The sequence below is a fragment of the Neofelis nebulosa genome, chromosome 7, assembly GCF_028018385.1.
Source record: "Neofelis nebulosa isolate mNeoNeb1 chromosome 7, mNeoNeb1.pri, whole genome shotgun sequence".
Taxonomy (NCBI): domain Eukaryota; kingdom Metazoa; phylum Chordata; class Mammalia; order Carnivora; family Felidae; genus Neofelis; species Neofelis nebulosa.
Genome location: NC_080788.1, coordinates 111,345,993 through 111,369,333, shown reverse-complemented (window position 1 = coordinate 111,369,333; position 23,341 = coordinate 111,345,993). Strand labels below are relative to the sequence as shown.

The window sequence follows — 23,341 nt, the reverse complement described above, 5'->3', positions numbered from 1 at the left end:
TCAAATACCCACAGTTGTAAATGAGACTATATGAGATCAGCCTAACCTCAGATTCCTTTCCTAAGAATTCAAGTCCAACATTGTGTCTTAGGAAAAAGTAATCCTAACTTGAGAACAAACCCATCTTCAGGTCTGTTTCCTGGAATAAGAAAATAAGGCGGCCACACCTCATCAGAAAAGTAGCAATTATTAAACTAAATAATTTATAGCCAATTAGGTATCTCTTTACCCCTGCACACGTCCTGCAATCTGTATAAGCAAGACTTCTTACCCACATAACCCTTATATTGATCTAACTTCCCATATGCAAAGAATTACAGACAATTCTCTTATGAGAATACATTCCCTTGTGACAAGCTGACATTTATCTCTCAACTCTTTTACTGCAGACCACTCAAGGGAGGGAAACTGATAAGGTTTATACAGAATAATGAATATATAGCTGACCTTAAACAACATGAATTGAACTATATGGATCCACATATCACAGAGCTTGTACAGTACTGTAAATGTATTTCCTCTTATGATTTTCTTAATAACATCTTCTTTTCCCTAACTTACTATACTATAAGTAATATATGTTTTAGGTAATATATAACATATATGTCATATATTAATATAGATATATAATACATACACAAAATATGTGTTAATCAACTGTTTATGTTATCTGTAAGGCTTCCTCTCAACAGTAGGCTATTAGCAGTTAAGTTTGGCGGGAGCAAAAAGTTATACGCAAATATTCAACTGTAGGAGGGGCTCAGCATCCCTAGCCCCCCACTTTGTTCATGGGTCACCTGTAAACTATTCCAATGAATAGATGATGGATGAATGGATGGATAGGTGGATGCATGGGTAACTTCAACACCATCACCTTCAGAGAGATACTTAAATCTTAACCCTTCTGGCCCTTGAAAATAGGAACTTGGATGAGAAAAAAAATAGCATAATAATCAAACAATGGCCACTGGATTTCTCTAGCAAAACTGACTGGATTGAGCTCTCTACCCTTACAGAGTCAGTATTTGTATCTAAAAAGGATAAATTAAACGTTAAAAGTTTTTGATTTACCAGAAGAACAAAAAATGGTTCCATATACAAATATGACATACCTGTGCATAATTATGACAATCACTAAAAAACTTATTTTGAGGGATGAGCACTGGGTGTTGTATGGAAACCAATTTGACAATAAATTTCATATATTGAAAAAAAAAAAAACACTTATTTTGACCATTTCACCTGTAGTTGCTGTAGAAGACTTTCGTGTAGATGCTTAATCTCCAGCCAAGGCTCTTCACTGAAGTTGGGATTTTTAGTGCATTCTAACAGGTAACTTCCTTGAGATTTTAACTCTTTTAGCAAGGATGTCAAATCTTGGGCTTTCTGGAGGAATTTCTTATAAATTTTTAACTGAGCTTTCTTCTCCTGCAAACCGTGTTGCAGAGCAAAGCCCACTTCTTGTTTCTTTTTCAGTTCTGTGAGCATTAATCTCAGATCCTCCTTACTTTGCAAATACTTCTCTCCTTCTAGTAGAAGCTTTTCTTGATGGCTAAGTTGTACAAAATATTTTAGAAATGACACTTAGGAAATTGGAATGCTTTTTGCATATTATAGTATAACATACATCACAATAAAAAGCATTAAAATAACACTAATATAAATTATTCCCAAGGACTCTTTTGGCAATATAGCATTCTAAATAGCACTAAGGTTAGCTCAGAAACCAAATCAGAAATTATTTGCAGCATTCCTAAAAAAATAGATTTTTGTCACATAATTTGACCTGAGAACAAACACTTAATAATTTAGATTCTAAACCATTCCAGTTTTTGCAGCCGCTCTGGAAAACAGTGTGGAAGTTCCTCAAAAAATTAAAAATGGACCTACCCTATGACCCAGCAATAGCACTGCTAGGAATTTACCCAAGGGATACAGGAGTACTGATGCATAGGGGCACTTGTACCCCAATGTTTATAGCAGCACTCTCAACAACAGCCAAATTATGGAAAGAGCCTAAATGTCCATCAACTGATGAATGGATAAAGAAATTGTGGTTTATATACACAATGGAGTACTACAGGGCAATGAGAAAGAATGAAATATGGCCCTTTGTAGCAACATGGATGGAACTGGAGAGTGTTATGCTGAGTGAAATAAGCCATACAGAGAAAGACAGATACCATATGGTTTCACTCTTATGTGGATCCTGAGAAACTTAACAGAAACCCATGGGGGAGGGGAAGAAAAAAAAAGAAAAGAAAAAAAGGAGGTTAGAGTGGGTGAGAGCCAAAGCATAAGAGACTCTTAAAACCTGAGAACAAACTGAGGGCTGATGGGGGGGTGGGAGGGTGGGGAGGGTGGGTGACGGGTATTGAAGAGGACATCTTTTGGGATGAGCACTGGGTGTTGAATGGAAACCAATTTGACAATTTCATGTATTAAAAAAATAAACAAACCATTCCAGTTTTTATTGTGCTTAAATATAATTATGTTATCTTATATTTTTCTTGTTCATATAAGTAAAACAAATAATCATTCAGTATATTAACCAACTAACTAGTTTATGCTTAAATTTAGTTTTGATCTGCTTGTCTTCCTAGAAAAGATCTAAAATTCACATCTCCACTAAAGAGTAAACATATTATTTAACACGTGATATGAATTAAGAATTTTCATCAGAATTACATCCACTGAATTCGGACAACGTTTATAATGTTTACACACTTAAGACTCTCTTGGAATATATACTTAAAGGCATAATTATTCTACAGTAATACCATGCTGACTCTGAAACTGTCTGGGGGAAGGGGGTTTTGGTAAGAAGCAGAGCGTTGAAAGTAGAATGGGAGACAATGCTAATTTGTTACCAAGAGCTCCATGGGTTGATGAACCAGCCAAAGTAAACACTGTCACAGAGTTATGACAGCAAGTGCTTCCTATCTGATCCCGAGAACTATTCATCTTCATTTCTGCCTCTGACATTGTGAATGCCCCTGACATTACTGCCTTTCTCTCCAACAGATATTATATCCAAACCCAGGAGGCAGACAAAACATACTTGTTATGGCTTCACCGGGCAATGAAAAGGCGTGAAAGTGAAGGCATGTCCTTTACCTTAGATACGTGTTGGCTAAATGGATTGTGTTGTCCCACTGGTTCTTGATATCAGTAAGGGTCTTTGGAGCCAATGGAGCCTTGCTGCTCTCAGCCTGACTCATGATGGTCTGTATTTTAGCGTCCCCTTCAGGCTTTAGCAAAATGATTTCCTGAAGTAAAGAAAGATCTTAGAATCTTATTTGCATTACTTAGAGGAAGTACATATGATACCTTTTTATTTATAAACATTATATTTAGATTCCAATTGCAGAGTAGATTTCAGAAATACCTTTTCATTTTTTACGTTGCCCAAAAGATAATGATACCTCCTTACATTATACAGAATTGGTTCTCTGTAAGTATTTGTCAGATTGCTCTTGCTGCATTCCTGCTCTCCTCTTGATTTTCAACTGCCTTCAAATAAGTTGTATGCCCAAAAGACCCTGGAAAATCCTTCCTTCTATCCACTCAATTATTTATAGATAGAGAGTTAAGGAAACAACCTGAACAAGACATTTTTATACACCCAAAATGAGACCTAGGGCTTCCCACAGGAAAACGCAGTGCCCCATGTCAACTCTTGTCTCTCCACTACAACATAATTCATTCCCATTACCTGGTCTTCTCTTTCCCTCCTTTGCTCTAACAATCATGTTCCTCCCTTCTTGGAAATACTACTCCAGATTCACCTCCCCTGGAAAATCTTTCACGTACAATCCCAAATGATTCCAATTACTTCAGTAAGCCTTACCAACTCTTACACCTCACTATTCAGAACCATTTCTTCCTGTAATAATGCTTCGATTGTGATTTCAATCCTTCTGGGTTCCTTTTAAGCACATGGGCTTCTGTCCCCTGCATTTGTAACTAACAAAGCCTATTGAATCTCTCCTTAGATAAAAAGTGGGCTTAGAGGAGCTTGGGAGTTCCTTGCCCTCTGCAACCCCCTCGGCATGTCATAACCTTTATAAACTACGCAATGTACTCAATATCTAATAACCTTTTGAACCATACATATTTGCTCTGAAGAAGAGTTCCTCTCCAGCCCCGCCTTGACATTGCAGATATGTCTTTGTACTGACATAAGTTCTTTTTATGTCCTAGCAAACTCCCACCTGCCACAGCTCCATACGTACTGCCCTTAGAAAGAGAGAATACACCTTCTCTCTTCTGTCTGCCTTAAAATAATTTTAGATCCATCACAGCTCTTCTCTCTTGTAAGCTCAGTCATCTGAATGTCCTCAGCCATTCCACGGTAATCCGATTTTCCATTAAGAAACAAATCTTTGCAGTTTTCCTGTAAATCTTTTAAAAATTAGAGTTCATTCTGACCTCCGAAATTTAGTTTCCACAGTTATACCTTTATTTTTTGGATTCTTTCCTCAAGCGGCATTTTGCCTTCAGATGAATTCAAAACCATAAGGGACTCTTTAATCCCTGCTATCCAATGAATTACATCATGTGCAAGATCATTAAAGCTCTGGTCCTCTGTACGAGGTAACTTATCCTCTTCATCAATTTCACATAATTGTCTCAAAAATGTCTGGTATCTATCAATCAAATGTGTTGATTCCATTATTATTTCTTCTTCTTCAGTAAGCCCATATTCCTTCAAAGAATTGTTCAGCTGGGCCATAGATTCAAATTGTTCCCTGAAAATTCCAAACATCATCGAAAGTTTAGAGGAGCCACAATACCATGTAAGAAACCATGTTGGCAGAAAATATATTCATACAGGATTAGCTATACCTTTTTCTAGCTACAGCTTCGCAGAATAGCTCAGTTTTCTCTCCTGGTTTTTCCAGTTCTTTCCATTTCTCTTCTTGACTGGTCAACCATGTGCTCAGATTTCTGTGGTCATCCTGGAGACTAACAGAATATTACATACGTTAGAATATAAAATAAGCAAAAAGTGTTTCTATGAAGAGAAGGTTGGCATGGATTTTGTAAACCAATCAGGCTTTTACTACATTTTTTTTTTTATTCTTTGGTGAAGAATTAATTCGCAACATTAAAATCCGAACAACAGTAGCCTGTATTATAGTAGGATTCTATAGGGGCGCCTGGGTGGCTCAGTCGGTTGAGCGTCCGACTTTGGCTCAGGTCATGATCTCGTGGTCCATGAGTTCGAGCCCCGCGTCGGGCTCTGTGCTGACAGCTCAGAGCCTGGAGCCTGTTTCGGATTCTGTGTCTCCCTCTCTCTCTGACCCTCCCCCATTCATGCTCTGTCTCTCTCTGTCTCAAAAATAAATACATGTTAAAAAAAAATATATAGTAGGATTCTATAAAGCAACGAGCTATGCAAACATATCACAAAGAACAGGAAACAAAACATTTTTTGGACTCTCCCCTGAACGACTGCCATATTAGATAATTTGAAGAATTCTCTCAACTTCTATCTTCCTAGGGTCAAACTTAGATTTGAAAATGTATATTTTATTTGTGAAATTTGTGTGTATTGTACCTCCCCATGCTAGCTGTACTGATGCACAAAACGTGTAAAGAGATCATTAGAAACATATGTTATTTAGCTATCACCTTTACTTCCTACCTCAGTAGCTGCTGCAAGCAGGCATTCAGCTCCTTTGTTCGTGCCTGGCAAATGGACTCCATTTTTTCTAATTCAATTTCTTGATTTATAATCCAACTGTGAAGCTCCTTAACATGTGCTTTGGGCAGATGCTTCTTCACATGACTTAGTACAGTTCCCACCTGCTGTGTTTTACTGCCTCTTCCTTCAAGAGTTAAGAAATCCTTAAGGAAGACAGAAAGTCAGTGATGCTCTATTGGCAAGCTGAAGTGTGGTCTCTACCACCCCTGTAGCACTCTTCCAAGCTGGTACGTAGACATGTCACCTTTCTAACATCCTATACGAAAGAAAAGCTACGGAGATATGGCTAGCACCAATGGCAAATGACCAAAAGATAATTTACATTAGTTGTAGAATGTGTGTCTGTATCTGACTTGCTGGATATGACATCAAGCAAAATAATGCTTGTTCATGAAAGTCAGTAGGAGTAAGACTGGGGAAGCTGCATTTTTCTTTCCCGACTCTGTTCAGCTTCTAAATACTTGCTCCCCTCGGGTAATCAACATGTAAAACTACACAGACTATTCTCTATTTAACTCTGTCCAAATAAGAATTTTATTTCAATGTTTGTGTTTCAAGGTTTGAGCATCATTTGTTAAGGCCATGCGATGGACAAAGTTAAAGGCAACAACAACGACAAAAAAGTCAGGACTTAAACTAAAAAAGAAGAAAGGCAATTCTACCAATAAAGAACAGTATCAGCAAAGTAAAGAATCAAAGAATACTTAGTGCCATTCATAAGCTTGAGAGCATGACTCATCATCAAACTAAAGTACTAGACAGTCTTCAGTCAGAGAAAGACAAATATCATACGATTTCACTCATGTGTGGAATTTAAGATACAAAACAGATGCACATAAAGGAAGGGAAGGAAAAATAATATAAAAACAGGAAGTTAAACCATAAGAGACTCTTAAATACAGAGAACAAACTGAAGGTTGCTGGAGGGGTGTTGTGTGGGGGGATGGGCTAAATGGGTGGTGGGCATTAAGGAGGACACTTGTTGGGATGAGCACTGGGTGTTATAAGTTAAGTGATGAATCACTAAATCCTACTCCTGAAATCATTATTATACCATATGTTAATTAACTTGGATTTAAATTAAAATAAAAATAAATAAAATCATACAAATAGTGCTTAAAAAACAAAAGGCTAACCCTCCCTAAAAGTACTAGACAATCTAGCCTAAAGTGATGAAGATTTAAGGTGCCATATGCATTTTAAATGCCTGCATGCACATTACCTTTTATTCCAAGGTGCCCTCCACTACCCTCCGACCAGCTACATGAAAGTCCAAATGAGACTGTTAAAAGAAATGCTACTCAGAAAAAACTTAACAGAAAGTCAAGAGACCTCTCTCAAGAAAGTAAAGAGACTTTGGGGCTCCCGGGTGGCTCAGTTGGTTAAGCGTTCGACTCTTGATTTGGGCTCATGATCTCGCGGTTTGTGAGTTTGAGCGTGGCATTGGGCTTTGAGCTGACAGTGGGAAGCCTACTTGAGAGTCTGAGTCTCTCTCTCTCTCTCTCTCTCTCTCTCTCCCAACCCCAAAATAAATAAGTAAATACTAAAAAAAAAAAAAAAAAAAAAAAAAAAAAAAAACCAAAAAAAAAAAAACCAAAACCAACACTTAAAAAACAAAAGGAAAAGTCAAGGGACATCCAAGTCCACATTAGGCAAAGCCTTTATTTTGTATGAAATATGATTTTACCAAAACCGGATTCACCAGTACACCCTGTTAAACAGCATCTTAGAACAGGTGTGAAAACAGAAATTGCTTAAGTGCTTGCACCCTGACCCCGTAAATATGGAGTTTCAAAAATTTGGGAAAAAGTCGGTTATTTGGAAACATTATCTCTATGTAGAGAAATGAGCAAGTCAAAGTAATTATTATTTTATCTAGTTAAATACAGTTCTATGCCTCTAGTATGTTAGCTTTGATAAATTTTGATTAAAATTTACATATATCTTACAGAAAGTTTTTGCAGCTTTTGTTCCACACTCTTTTTTGTTTCTGATGATTCAAAACACTCCTTAAGGTTCATTTTAATGTTGCCAAACCAGTCATTAAAGTTCTTGCACTGATCTGTAGGAAAAAACAAAAGAAGCTATATCCATTCAAGGAAGACTTTAGACCCCTTGTTAAAGTGAGAGGCTTTGAAACTCGCTTCACATAACGTGGGTACAACAAGTCATTGTGTAAGGTGGTAATAAGTTGAAGCCAAATTTGGAGGTTAATAGATTTCTCAAAAGTAATTACAGTATATTTTCTATACCCGACCTCCTTTCCAAGCACACAGTACCCCCACAGACACTCGTAGGGACAGCATGCTCACAGGCACATCGCCAGACTCACTCACCACAGTGAGCAGGTAGAATGTGAGGATGTTCATGACCTTCCTTCATGAAATAAAGATTTGGGGCTTGAAAGAAATAGATGTTATACGATAGGCGTATAGATCAGTGAGTGCTTCCCCCCAGAAGATTTGTGTGAATAAATCCTAAATAAATAAGTACATAAATAAATCCTTTTCCTTAAATAGAATCTCTGCAACCATCTCTCAGTGAAGTTTAGATAAGTAAGCCTTCATGTTCGCAATATTTATTCATACTTCAAGATTCCCAGAAAAAACAGTAATGCGCTCACCATTCAATAACTCACTATTCAATAACTTACCATTCAATAACTTAGAAAAGTGATCTTGCAAAACACTTTTTTTGGTATTAAATAAATCACTGACACTTTCATATTGCTTTTTTAATTCAGAGAGTTCAGGAGTCAGACAACCTATTTGATTCTCCAGTAACATCATACTGTGCTTTTGCTGTAGGATTTGCTGTTGTATCTCCTAAATACATAAACAAACAACCATTAAGTCTCAAAATGCGTTCAATTTACACATAGTAGAATAGATCTCCATTGTTTTTATAAAAATCTAGATGATTTTTCTGTTGAGTGGATTCACTTTATCTTAGCCAGTAAATGTATACTGCAACACAAATTAACATCAAATAATTACTGCCCTCAAAGCGATTCAACTAAATACACACAAATTGTTTTTCTGAGGTTTTTCCCCCAACTTTCATTTTTTTGAATAGTTACTACTTTTCATTAACTTCAAGAGGCCAAAGTCATCAGAAATAAGCGTGAAAATAAATCTGAACCACAGAAGAGAAGCAGCTGGGACATACCTCTAGTTTAGTAAAGATCTCTAAGCTGTCAGAAGGAGACAGGGCTTTTAACAGGGACTCAGTCATTCCGATCTGAGTCTTGGCTTGGTCGAGATCCTCCCTTAGCTCAGCTGTATGGCCACTGAGCACAGCGCAGTTGGATTCTCCTGTTAAATGCATTTTTACATTTTCTATCTTGTTTAAAACAGAGGACTCCATGACCTGAAATCATGATATATATGAAGTCAAATTAACAAATTTATTTCACTAGATTTTAAGACAACTGCATTGCTAGAGAATGAGTTGAGACGTTGAATTAATTCCTCATTGTTCTACATCACTGATACAATTTAAATTGTTTCAAAAAGAATAACATGAAAAACTGAGACTGACATTCTGTCTTTGTTCTAAAAAACTAATTTGTGGGCTGGGTGAGGGGGCGGTGGGGGGGGGGGGGGAGGGGGGATGTGCCTGGATGGCTCAGTCGGTCAAGCGTCTGACTCTTGATTTCGGCTCAGGTCATGATCTCACGGTTCATGAGTTCAAGCCCCAAGTGGGGATATACTCTCCCTCACTCTGCCCCTCCCTCGCTTGCTCTCTCTCAAATAAATAAATGAACTTTAAAAATAAACTAATTTGAAAATCCTACCCCCCCCCCCAAAGCAAGTTTTATCTAGCATAACAATTGAGGTACCATCTCATGGCACTCATTTGAAAATATATTAAAACATATAGAAAAATTGGGACGCCCAGGTGACTCAGTAGGTTGAGCGTCTGACTTCGGCTCAGGTCATGATCTCACAGTTTGTAGTTCGGGTCCCACATCAGGCTCTGTGCGGACGGCTCAGAGACTGGAACCTGCTTCCGATTCTATGTCTCCCTCTGTCTCTGCCCCTCCCCTGCTCATGCTCTGTCTCACTCTCTCTCTCTCTCAAAAATAAATAAACATTAAAACAAATACAGAAAAGTAAATAGCCAGCATTTATTGAGCATTTATTATGTCCACAACAGCATTGCGGTAAGCACCTGATGGACAAAATTCAGGCTTTAGAATGTTAACTAACTTGACTTGCCCAAGATCATAAAGCTAGCTGATGACAGAGCTGGGACCTCACCCAGAAAGTCTGACTCCAGAGCTCATACTCAGCCACCATGTGCTCTACCTAAATAAAAATTGTGACAAATCTCTTCACACAACAGAAAATCACACTTTGGTCCATCTCCCTGCTTCCTCCATCTAGCAATTAATAAACAGAGAATCACACGAGTCGTATTCTCCTTCTTATGGCCAAAGGACACTCAAGAGGAAACCCTTCCTTCAAACAGAAGCATGACAACATCTCCAGCTCCACACAAGAGGCCTGGAAATAAGTTAATAAAACGCTAAAAAAATATATACTTTAAACAAACATAATCAACTATGCCAAGTATTAAAAATTCAGTTGGACTTAATATAGGAATTGAATAAAGATGAACTAAATAATGATCCTAATTTTACTTTATGATTTTTTAAAAATTTTTTAATGTTTATTTGTTTTTGAGAGAGAGAGAGAGACACAGAGTGCAAGTGGGGGAGGGGCAGAGACAAAGGAGACACAGAATCTGAAGCAGGTTCCAGGCTCTGAGCTGTCAGCACACAGCCCAACCCAGGGCTTGAATCCACAAGCCATTAGATCGTGACCTGAGCCGAAGTTGGACGCTTAACTGACTGAGCCACCCAGGCGCCCCCTAATTTTACTTTAGGTTTAAGATTTAGAATTCTGGTTTATGGACATGAGTTACTTCAGAGTGCTTTAATTGAAACTGTTAAATAAAAATTCTCTTACCTGCAATTCAAGAGGCATTTCGCTGCTTTGAAGGAGAAACTGTATTTTAGCCACTCTTTTAGAAAACTCTGAAGATTTTTGTTCGTGGACTTGTAACTCTTCCTAAAACATAATATTAGTGGATAATACCTTTTTATCTTATACCTTATTTTCTGGTACTCATGATTATGATTATTAACATATAGAAACCGAGAGAAACTTTGGATTTCCCCAAATCCCTTGTTTTTTGAACGAGTCCCGGGAGTCACAAACCCAAGTGGCTTTATGAGCCAGGAAAATGTTATAATTGAGCAAAGCATTCCAGCTAGAAGACGACAGAGAGGGGCCAGGCTTGTGCTATACCAGAATGCAGTGCCTGCATCACATGTCATACATCTGTACATATAAACTGTGCCCGCATGTGCACGCGCACGTGTGCAAGCACACTACACACACACACACACACACACACACACACACACACACACACTGTTGGCAGAATTTGGCTCACAGGCTGCCAGTTTACAGTCCGTAACTTCAAAGTTTTAAACAACCTGCATTTCAAGGCATTTTTAAGGAACTTGTTCATTTACACCTAAAAAATGATAACTTCTATCATCATATACACAGGAAACTCGTAAATCTCTACACTTTCTGGAAACCTTTTCCAAGTGTATAAAAGTGGATATGTGAATTTAAGAATGAATAAAATAACAAAGATTAGAGGAAAAAAAATGAGACGGGAAGCATTAGACCTGGCATACTGTAAAGGCTTCATGTGCACATACATACACTTTTCTGTTACATTGGACCACATATAATTGCCAATATTTGAATGTTTTCTGACCTACAAAGGTAGAGATTTTATATGATCCAAATGAATAATATATAAACAAACAATTAGAAAAAATTCTTCCTAGTGTTAAAATAGATAAATTCTTTCCAAATGGCAAAACCTGAGATTACTGTTTTAAAAACTAGCCTTTTTTGAAGACAGATACCATATGTTTTCACTCTTAATGTGGATCCTCAGAAACTTAACAGAAGACCATGGGGGAGGGGAAGGAAAAAAAAACAACAACAAACGGCTAGAGAAGGAGGGAGCCAAAACATAAGAGACTCCTAAAAACTGAGAACAAACTGAGGGTTGATGGGGGGTGGGAGGGAGGGGTGGGTGAGTGATGGGTGTTGAGGAGGGCACCTGTTGGGATGAGCACTGGGTGTTATATGGAAACCAATTTGACAATAAATTTCATAAAAAAAAAAAAAAAGAAGAAGCTCTATAAAGATTCTGATACTCGGCCTGGTATTTTTTTCTAATCTTTCGGAGGGAGAGACTGCTTGATTCAAATTATGAAGGTTGTTCATACTCATGATCTAGATCAGGGGTTAATAGTCTAAGGGCTGGTAGTCTGTTTTTATAAATAAAGTTTTATTGGAACCCAGTTACTTTCAAGCATTTATGTACCGTCTATGACTGAGTGCTTTTATGCTACAACAGCAGCATTAATCAATTGTGACAACTGTGACCAAATGATCTACAAGCTTAAAATATTTACAATTTGGCCCCTTAAAAAAAAAATCTGCCAACCCCTGAGACAGGGGTTCCCAACTTGGGAAAAATTATGCATTTGGTAGGGTGTCTTCCAGGAGTTATTAATGTTGCTCATACCATACAATGCTTCTGATAGTCTGGTGAATCCTGTGGACCCTTTGCATAATAATATTTTATTATTCATTTATTTATTTATTTATTTTTGAATGCATAATAATATTTTAAAAACAAAAGATAAATTATGTAGAAATATAAAGGAAAACAATGATACTGACTTACAGTTATCAAAGTATTAAAAATAACTTGTGCTATAGTAATATGTATGTTTCTATATTAATACCTTAAATAGTAAGATCTAGCAGTGACCCTACCAACAGCCATAATTTCAAAGTAGTGAAAAGGGTAACAGTTACAACTAGATAATGACCCCAAATACTTGTGACTTTCTTGATAACAAAGTCACATACAATGTTCATCCTGCTATGTTTGTTGACTATATTCATAACTGAAACACATTATATTTTGGTTAGACATTCAGAAAGATAAAGATGCAATTTTTCCCATATAAGGTCATTTTATCCACTAACCACTCGGGTGTCTGTGAACCCCAGATTAATAATACCTGCTAACATATTCCTACATATCAAAGGAAACAAGAGAATTGCGGTCCCCCTCAAGGGATAACGAAAGAAATAAAACATTTCTTGGTGATTTCTCTACACTGCTTCAAGAAAGCAAGCTCAATATTCAATGTCAACTGTGTACAAAAAGAGCATACATTTTATCTGTTAAATTACCTTCAGCTTTTCTCTTTCTTCTTCAGTCAGTTGATGTAATTCCACTTTTCGAAGGACCTTTTCAGTCCACTCATCAATGACATTTTTTAAGTTAAAAAGCTTGTCCCATAAAGCTAGAGCTCGACCAAGATTTTCATAGTAGTCTTCGGTTTTTTCATTTATCTGCCATAATTAAAAAATAGAAATAACACATTTAGTGGTAAAAAAAAAAAAAAAGTATGAAAACCATTGTTTCAGTCACACATTATTTTAAAATAAAAATTTGCCTTTGCTTGTTGAACAATTTGCTTTATTTATCAACAAAAAAATGTGCTTGAACACATAACATAGTTCTTTCTTCCACAAAAAAAAAAAAAAAAAAACAACTTTGCTGCCACTTACAGGCAACTGAAAGCAACGTCTTCCTAATTTCTAACCCGCAATAAATTAAAGGTGTTTTTAAAAACTCAGATGAAAATATAACACAAATTCTTAATTTGTAATTCATAACAATATAACTATTACTCAACCAAAACTGTATTAAATATATAGTTGAGCACGAATATCCTGCATGAATGGTTAATATATTAACTACTTTATTTTAAATAAGTTGCGTATGTGCTTTTATATCTGCATGTATAGACCCATTTGTTAGTAGCATCTAACTCTGAAGGTAAAATTAATAATTCCTAAGTCATAAATTTTATATTATTTGAACATTTTTACAATGAACCCTTTTGAACTTCGTAATTAGATAAAAATACTAAAGATACAACAGAGAAGATCGATTTGTTATCAAAGAGAATTTTTAATGAATTAAATTGTCACTCACATCAAGCCATCTATCCACAATAATATTAGCTTCTTTCTCAAAAGGAGGCTCTTCAAAACTTCTCATTTTATTTAGATGAAATTGTAGGTTTCTACAGACCTGGTTAATCTTGTCTACAACTTCTAAATGTTCATTAAATTCTTCTTTGACAATTTCAATCTGTAAAAAAAGTTAGGTTAACACATTTTTGATAGATTTACATAGAAAAATTAGTAAGAACCAAAATTCTATTATTGGCTATTCAGCTTAAAAACAGTATCATAGGGACACCTGGGTGGCTCAGTTGGTTAAACGCTGGACTCCTGGTTTTGGCTCATGGCAGAATCTCTTGCAGTTTGTGAGTTTGAGCCCTGCATTGGGCTCTGTGCTGACAATGCAGAGGCTACTTAGGATTCTCTCTCCCCACCTCTCTCTGCCTCTCCACCCCCTCACCTCAAACAAATGAATAAACTTAAAAAAAAAAAAACCCACAACATCATAACAGAGGATACTCTGTATTAATACTTTATATTAATACTTTAATATGTACTTTGCACATTATCTTTTCTAAAGCAGGCTGTTATTTTCCCACTTTCTCAATAAAAAGTTTTTAGAATCCTAACCATCTCATTTACCAGTAATCCTACACCAAAATTTCTTCCCACTCTGCATGATGAAATAATTGTAATAATCTAAAGCCATGTTTCCTGTCCAGGTGAAATAACAGTCTACAAAAAAACAAAACAAAACAAAAACCTTCATTCAGTAGTATAAAAAAGGCAGTTCCTAGATTCCTCTAACAGTAATCATCTGTGGAAGTTGAAGAACCATGCTCATCTGAATAAAACAGAACTCTAATATATCTTTAATACATCATTTCTCGCTTTCTTTCTTTCTTTGAGGGAGAGAGAGAAAGAGAGAACAAGCCGGGGAGGGTCAGAAAGAAGGAGAGAAAGAATCCCAAGCAGTCTCTGCAACATCAGTACAGAGCCCAAGGTGGGGCTTGAACCCATGAATTGTCAGATCATGACATGAGCCGAGATCAAGAGTTGGACACTTAACTGGTTGAGCCACCCAGGTGCCCCCCAATATCATTTTTTTCAATATATGAAGTTTATTGTCAAATTGGTTTCTATACAACACCCAGTGCTCATCCCAAAAGGTGCCCTCCTCAATACCCATCACCCACCCTCCCCTCCCTCCCACCCCCCATCCACCTTCAGTTTGTTCTCCGTTTTTAAGAGTCTCTTATGCTTTGGCTCTCTCCCACTCTAACCTCTTTTTTTTTTTTTTTTTTTTCCTTCCCCTCCCCCATGGGTTTCTGTTACGTTTCTCAGGATCCACATAAGAGTGAAACCGTATGGTATCTGTCTTTCTCTGTATGGCTTATTTCACTTAGCATCACACTCTCCAGTTCCATCCACGTTGCTACGAAGGGCCATATTTCATTCTTTCTCATTGCCACGTAGTACTCCATTGTGTATATAAATCACAATTTCTTTATCCATTCATCAGTTGATGGACATTTAGGCTCTTTCCATAATTTGGCTATTGTTGAGAGTGCTGCTATAAACATTGGGGTACAAGTGCCCCTATGCATCAGTACTCCTGTATCCCTTGGGTAAATTTCTAGCAGTGCTACTGCTGGTCATAGGTAGGTCTATTTTTAATTTTCTGAGGAACCTCCACACTGTTTTCCAGAGTGGCTGCACCAATTTGCATTCCCACCAACAGTGCACGAGGGTTCCCGTTTCTCCACATCCTCGCCAGCATCTGTAGTCTCCTGATTTGTTCATTTTGGCCACTCTGACTGGCGTGAGGTGATATCTGAGTGTGGTTCTGATTTGTATTTCCCTGATGAGGAGCGACGTTGAGCATCTTTTCATGTGCCTGTAGGCCATCCGGAAGTCTTCTTTAGAGAAGTGTCTATTCATGTTTTCTGCCCATTTCTTCACTGGATTATTTGTTTTTCGGGTGTGGAGTTTGGTGAGCTCTTTATAGATTTTGGATACTAGCCCTTTGTCCGATATGTCATTTGCAAGTATCTTTTCCCATTCCGTTGGTTGCCTTTTAGTTTTGTTGATTGTTTCCTTTGCTGTGCAGAAGCTTTTTATCTTCATGAGGTCCCAATAGTTCATTTTTGCTTTTAATTCCCTTGCCTTTGGGGATGTGTCAAGTAAGAAATTACTGCGACTGAGGTCAGAGAGGTCTTTTCCTGCTTTCTCCTCTAGGGTTTTGATGGTTTCCTGTCTCACATTCAGGTCCTTTATCCATTTTGAGTTTATTTTTGTGAATGGTGTGAGAAAGTGGTCGAGTTTCCACCTTCTGCATGTTACTGTCCAGTTCTCCCAGCACCATTTGTTAACCCCCAATATCATTACTAACATGGAAGGTAAAATACTGTATTATCAAAAGGCCGATGGTCTTAAACTACAAAATAAAATGTGAGTGTTGATGAATGTAATGTTTCACTCAGCTTTCCAGTCTTACCTGAGCATTTTTAACAACAATATAAAATTGAAAATAGATTTCTGATAGGCAAACACCTAAAAAAGTATACACTGCAGGGGACTTCCATTTCTGGAAATATGGAGTAGACATAATTCTCCCTATTCTTCCCATTAAGTACAACTAAAATCCCTGGATATCATATAAGAAACAAACTTAGTAAGAATGAAAAGTGGAGAGTTCAAGACCAGCTCCTGAACACCAATTTGGTGGTAAGTTCCCTGAATTTTCTTTTTCCCTTAGATAGATAGATAGATAGATAGATAGATAAAATTTATATGGCACGCTAAACAAACTAGAAGACCTAAAACATTTGAAAAAGAAGAAGAAAGTAGGAAGAATCGGTCTACCTGATTTTAAGACTTATCATAGAGGAACAGTATTAAAGATAACGTGGTCTTGGCAAAGAGATAGACACATAGATCAATGGAAGAGAACAGTGAACTGGAAGGGGACCCAAAGAGTTTGCCCAACTGATTTTTGACAAAGTGCAAAAGCAATTCAATGGAGGAAAGAGAGCCTTTTCCATATATGGCACTGGAGCAACTAGACATCTACAGACCTAAGTCTCATACCTTATATAGAAACTTACTCTAAATGGATGACGGGCTTAAGTGTAAATCATAACACTACAAAACTTTTAGGAAAAAAAATACGAGAAAATCTTCAGGATCTTGAGCTACACGAAGACTCTTAGATTTTAACACCAAAAGTACAATGCATGAAAGGAGAAAACGATAAATAGTACTTTACTGAAATGAAAACCTTTTGCTTTGCAAAAGACCCTGTTATGAGGATGAAAAGACAAGCTCCAGTTTAGGAGAAAGTATTTGCAAATCGCCTAACAAACGGTTAGTATCTAGAACATAAAAAGAATGCTCAAAACGCAACAGTAACAAAACAAAACAAATCTAATTAGTGTAAATAAGCAAAAGATATGAAGAGATAATTCCCCCAAGATGACATACAGATGGCAAAGAAGCACGAGAAAAGATTATCAATACCATTAGCAATTAGGAAGATGCAAATTAAAACCATAATGTGATACCACTACATACCTATCAGCATGAGTTAAAAAAAAAAAAAAAAAAATTGAGACAGCATCTAATGCTGGCAACGATGCAGAGAAACTGGATCATTCCACAATGCTGGTGGGAGCAGTTGGGCAGTTTCTCTAAAAACTAAATACACGATTAACATACAAGCCAGCAACTGCACTCCTATGCAGTTAACCCTGAGAAGTAAAAACTTACATTCACATAAAGACCCCTATATGAATGTGTTTATAGCAGCTTTACTTGTAATAGCCCGAAATTATAAACAACCCAGATGCCCTTCAGCGGCGAGTAATGGAACAAACTGTGGTTACATCCATACCACGGAAAACTACAGAGCAAGAAAAGGGAACAAACTACCAATACATGCAAGAATCCGAGTGAATCTCCAGAGAATTATGCTGAGTGTGAAATAGCCAATTCCCAAGTTACATACTGTATGTGTATGTACAGGTGGGAAAAGGGTAGGGCTATAAAATGACAGCATGAGGGATCCTCGTGGTGATGGAAGCATCCTTGATCTTGACCGTATCAATGGCAGTGTCCTGACTGCAATATTGTACTACGTAGTTTTATAAGATTTAACATTGGGGAAACTTACAGTAAAGGGTACTCAGGATTTCTCTGTATAATTTCTTACGACCGCATGTGAATCTACAATTATCTCAAAATAAAAATTTAATTAAAATAATAAAAACTGAGGAGTATTACTCAGCGATCAAAAAGAATGAAATCTTGCCATTTGCAACTACGTGGATGGAACTAGAGGGTATTATGCTAAGGGAAATTAGAGAAAGACAAATATCATATGACTTCACTCATATGAGGACTTTAAGATAGAAAACGGACGAACATAAGGGAAAGGAAGCAAAAAGAATATAAAAACAGGGAGGGGGACAAAACATAAAAGAGTCTTAAATATGGAGAACAAACACAGGGTTACTGGAGGGGTTGTGGGAGGGGGGGAAGGGCCAAATGGGTAAGGGGCATTAAGGTATCTACTCCTGAAATCATTGTTGCACTATATGCTAACAAATAAATTATAGAAAGAAAAAGAAAGATAAAATAATAATAATAATAATAATAATAATAATAATAATTGAATAAAAATTTTAAAATAGAAAAAAAATTACTGGGGGGGGGGGGTGTTTCTGTCTCCTGACTGGATGCTGACTGATACATCTTCAAAGCTGATTGCAAACTCCAGTGTTTTTCCTCCTGGCACAAGCCTCTGCAATGGGCATAATACGTTTTTGTTCAATTAAATGGAAAAATAATTTGTTCAATTATATGGCGTAATTTTCAATACATTCAAAGAACTCTGTTGTTACATTGACATATGCCGCCACTGGGTGAAGAAAAAAGAAAGAGCAGGAGAGGGTATCTTTAGCACTGACAGGAACTGTGGGTTTTGTTCCACAATACATTGAAAGGGTAAGAATAAAGGAAAGTAGGCTCACTCTGTCTTTTCCCAAACTTGAATGGTCCCCTGACATTCTAGCCTTTAGTCTTACTCTTGCACTTCTGTCTTTCATTAAAGAGAGTGGAAATCTGGCCCCATATCCTAGATAAACATCCAGGTTTCTATGGTTTGAAAGACAAAAGTTCTCAGTGATATCATATTTCAGCCACTGGTGCAAAGGATCACACTACAAATACATACTACAGAAGTGGATTGTTTCTGAAGACGGTATGTAATTCATCACAAAATATAATTTTACATCACAAAGTAACATATTATTCCAGCAAATATGTAAACTGCTCATATGCCAGATACCATACTAAAAGATTCTCAATATAATAATAAATGCTTAGGCTCTTATACATTTCATAAAGGGAATTAGCGATTTTATTAATTTTTAAAATGCCTTTGTGACCAAACCTCTACAGATGAGAAAGGGGGAAGAGACAACGCAAAGTTAATTTTTATTTCCGCCATATATGTATTTCAAACATTTACAGAGAAGGCAATATTATGATGATTGAAACATGACTTTGTAGTCACACAGATCTGGGATTAAATCATGATTATGCCATTTATCAGCCATATAATCTTGGGAAAGTCACTTAACCTCTATCCTTACTTTTTGCCTTGGTTACAGAGGAAGATGCTAATCTGTCCAAATTCCAAGACATAAATTAGACGTTACTGGTAAGCAGGATCAGCGTGCCTGAGAAATACAATATGTGGATATGGTTCTTTTTTCTGCTTCTTATCATTTAACAGGTAAGATCCTTGAGACCAGCATTATGAACCTATCTTCACATAAGATGAAGAACCCAGGTCCCTGTATCCATATCTGAGCTACTCTGTGATAAGATTCTAAGACTTGGATTTCGATCTGGAGGAGAAAAAGGCCTTGTAAGCATGTAGGCTGGCCTGATGCTTGAACCACATCTTCCCAGAGAACCTGCTGGGGTATTGGGCACTCACGCAACTTATAATAAAGCAATACCATTTGTTCTTATTTTTTGAGTAGACATCTCCTTTGACAATCCCACAAGAAATCGGGAAAACTGACAGGGCAGGGCGAGGAATTCCTTTGTTCTTCATTCTTAACACCGTCTTGATAACGTTACAAACCCTACAGTTACTTCTAAAATTCTCTAAACCTTGGTTTTCTCATCAATATAACAGGGTTAATACTTAACCCTTGCACGATTATTTGGGAATGAAACCATACAATAATGTGTGAAGAACTTGGCACACGATGGCCAAGCCATCAATGGCCGAAGCTTTTACTATCATCACCGTTATCATTTTTAGTAGTGGTAGCAGTGTTACTTAAAACCTCAAAGCCACATGGTACTCTTATTTGCAAGTAAAACCAATTTTGCTGGCCTCAGGATTTTCCAGCTTCTGAGGCAAGTCAGTCATTGGAGTGGAGGGGGGTATGGTTTGGCCAGTGAAGAAAGAAGGAAATTAGTACATTTTAAAGTGCTGCAAGGAATGTCTTTGGTATTAAGAATCTTCCATATTTAAGATTAATCCTAGAAGTAAAATATTTGTTCGAATGGGAGGCGTATTTTCAAGGATCTTGAATAATACTGTCAAAATGTTTTCCAAAAGAGTAGTGTCAATATGCTCTCTGACCAGCAACATAAAGAGTAGACATCTCATTGACTATCAAAAAGCCAACAGAGGTATTTTGGAGTAGCTTTGGTTTCCTTTGATTACTCATGAGGTTCAACTATGTCTCTTTTTTTTCACAATTGCCAATTTGTTTCCTATGTACAAATATCCACTTGGATCTCAGTGGTTTACTCACTGATTTCTATGAGTTCTCTGTACGTTACTGTAAACCTTACTCTCTCATATTTATGAAGACTCTTTTCCACCCTACAGCATTATTTAAAATAATAAAAACTTAAACTTTATTATACTAGCTTCCATTTATGAGGACATGTTTAAATGAACTATGTTATTACTATATATTTTACATATGTGAAATATTATGCACAGGAATAATTTATTAGAAGTCCTCATTCTTTGATCTATCCATGGTTAAAATTGCTGTTGATCTGTCCTTATCCATACCAGACTATTTTCATAACAAACTTTGTTGTGACAGGCAAAACAAAGTTAGAAGTTAAAAAATGAAATAAAATTGCTGTTGAAATAAGAAACTATAAATTTATGTTAGTTAATAAGAAACCATAGAGGCTGTTGTTCTAAACCCCATAGTGATGGTATTTGGAGGTGGGTCCTTTGGCAGGGCATGAGGTCATGAGGGTGAAGCCCTCATACGTAGAATTAGTGCCCTTATAAAAGAGACCCTAGAGAGTTCTCTTGTCCTTTCCTCCATCTAAGGACACAGCAAGAAGACAGCCATCTATGAACCAGGAAGCAAGCCCCCACCAGACCCCAACTCTGCAGGGACCTTGCTTTTGTACTTCTCAACTTCCAGAACTGTGAGAAATAAATTTCTGTTGTTTATTTTTTTTTATTAAAAAAATTTTTTTTTAATGTTTATTTATTTTTGAGAAAGACAGAGAGACAGACTGCAAGCTGGGGAGAGGGGCAGAGAGATGGAGACACAGAATCTGAAGCAGGCTCCAGGCTCTGAGCTGTCAGCACAGAGCCTGACATGGGGCTCGAACTCATGAACCATGAGATCATGACCTGAGCTGAAGTCAGACGCTTAACCAACTGAGCTACCCAGGCACCCCAAATTATTGTTGTTTATAAGCCATCCAACGTATGGTATTTTATTTTTCATTACAGCCTGAAGAGAGTAGGACAGAAATTGGTACAGAGCAGTGGGATACTGCTGTAATAAATACCAAAAAATGTAGAAGAGGCTTTAGAACTGGGTTATGGGTAGAGGCTGGAAGACTTTTGAGAAGTCTGCTAGAAAAAGCCAGTATTGCCCTGAAATGATGGTTAAGGGCGATTCTGGTGAGGGCTCAGAAAGAAAAGAGGAGAGCTGAGAGAAAGTCTCAATCTTCTTACAGAATAACTAAGTAATGATGAACAGAATGTAGATACTAAAGGAATGTAGATACTAAAGGCCATTTCGATGAGGTTGCAGACAGAAATGAGGAACATGATGTTGGATCTGGAGAAAAGGCGATACTTGTTATCAAGTGGCAAAGAACTGGACTGAACTGTGTTTGTGTTCTTGTGTTTTTGTGGAAGGTAGAATGAGCTAGCAATGAAATTGAATATTTAGCTGAGGCTATGTCTTTAGCAAAGTGCTGAAGATGTGACGTGGCTCCTCCTTGACTGCTTACAGTAAAAGGTGAGAAAACATAAATGATTCAAAGATGGAATTGCTAAGTAAAAGGGAAGCAGAACTGAAAAATCTGGAAAATTCTCAGTCTATCCATATTCATACCATATTGCCAAAAAATGAGAACACTAACACAATGGCCAAAAGACCCTTTCATAAGGAGATTGGTATAAACCAGCCATCTCAACAGAAGGCATGCATTAGTCTTCAAGACAGGAGAAGAATGACCCAAAAGTGACTCAGAGACCATCAGGCTGCCCCTCCCATCATAGGCCCAGAGCAAACTGGCCCAGGGAACAACATGGCTGCCTCTACCCAGCATTCAAAGGATGGGTTCAACCTGGCAGATCCACAAGTGTGGCACCCCAGCCCAACAGAGCTGCTGGGTGATGAAGTAAGTTTTATTCATCAGATAAATAACTTATCCAGAAAGTACAGTTCACAGTTATAGGTGGCAGGAGGAATGGTCATATACCCGAGAAGAGAGTGTTCACAGCCATACACAGGGTGGGTCATTAGGACTAACACTCATTTAGGTGCTGATGAAGTCCTAGGCACTTCACAGTTGCTACTTCACCTGATCAGGAAAGGAAAGACTTTCTATTGGTAATGGGATTCCACTTAACGAGACAAAGGCAGGGATTCCAGAACTGAGGAGGATTAGCACAAATCAAGAATAGATGCAAGTCAAGAGAGACTAGATATCTGTTCAGTATACAAGGTAGGGACTCAGGATCTGTGAATAAGGCAGATTTTGATCCTGACACAACAGTACACGTAGGGAAACTGGCATCAGGGCCATAGCAGAAGAGTAGCTATGTAAATTGGGACACAAGGTTGAGGTCAATCTTGTAAGGCTGGTCATGTTGAATTTACTGGGAATCAAGAAAACCCCCAGCTCTTTAAATCCCCTGGGATGATGACAGGATCTGTCTAGATCCCAAGACCACCAAAACCCAAAGCTACCTCTGCTGGATGGAAGCAGACAGGTTGCTTCTGAGCACTGTCTGCTCATGGTTTTGGTGGCCTTCCTCATTTAAATCTCATAGGAAACCAGTTACACAGTCACATATTGTACAACTGGTGTCCAAACAAGGCTCTCTGTGATTGATCAGTTCCAAGAAACTGAGTCTGAGAAAGCGGGTCTCAGACTAAGGCTATTCCTCATCTATAGCTTTGGTCATGTGTCTGCACCCTGAACCTTCGGCTTCAGGGATAAGAGTTCCAGATAAAGACTAAAT

General features: G+C 37.5%; 1 protein-coding gene across 10 annotated transcripts in view; it reads right to left on the bottom strand.

The window, feature by feature from the left end:
• The window catches only part of SYNE2 (spectrin repeat containing nuclear envelope protein 2), a 342,246-nt gene that overhangs the window by 173,363 nt on the left and 145,542 nt on the right, over positions 1-23,341 (bottom strand). For all 10 annotated transcript variants that reach the window (XM_058739286.1, XM_058739287.1, XM_058739283.1 and 7 more), the window contains exons 33-43: positions 13,826-13,984; positions 13,015-13,176; positions 10,684-10,785; positions 8,879-9,079; positions 8,364-8,535; positions 7,660-7,772; positions 5,651-5,853; positions 4,849-4,968; positions 4,460-4,751; positions 3,118-3,269; positions 1,243-1,552 (exon numbers count right to left, since the gene is read on the bottom strand). In XM_058739286.1, the coding sequence (XP_058595269.1) occupies positions 1,243-1,552; positions 3,118-3,269; positions 4,460-4,751; positions 4,849-4,968; positions 5,651-5,853; positions 7,660-7,772; positions 8,364-8,535; positions 8,879-9,079; positions 10,684-10,785; positions 13,015-13,176; positions 13,826-13,984 (1,986 nt within the window). The remainder of the gene's footprint in view (positions 1-1,242; positions 1,553-3,117; positions 3,270-4,459; positions 4,752-4,848; positions 4,969-5,650; positions 5,854-7,659; positions 7,773-8,363; positions 8,536-8,878; positions 9,080-10,683; positions 10,786-13,014; positions 13,177-13,825; positions 13,985-23,341) is intronic.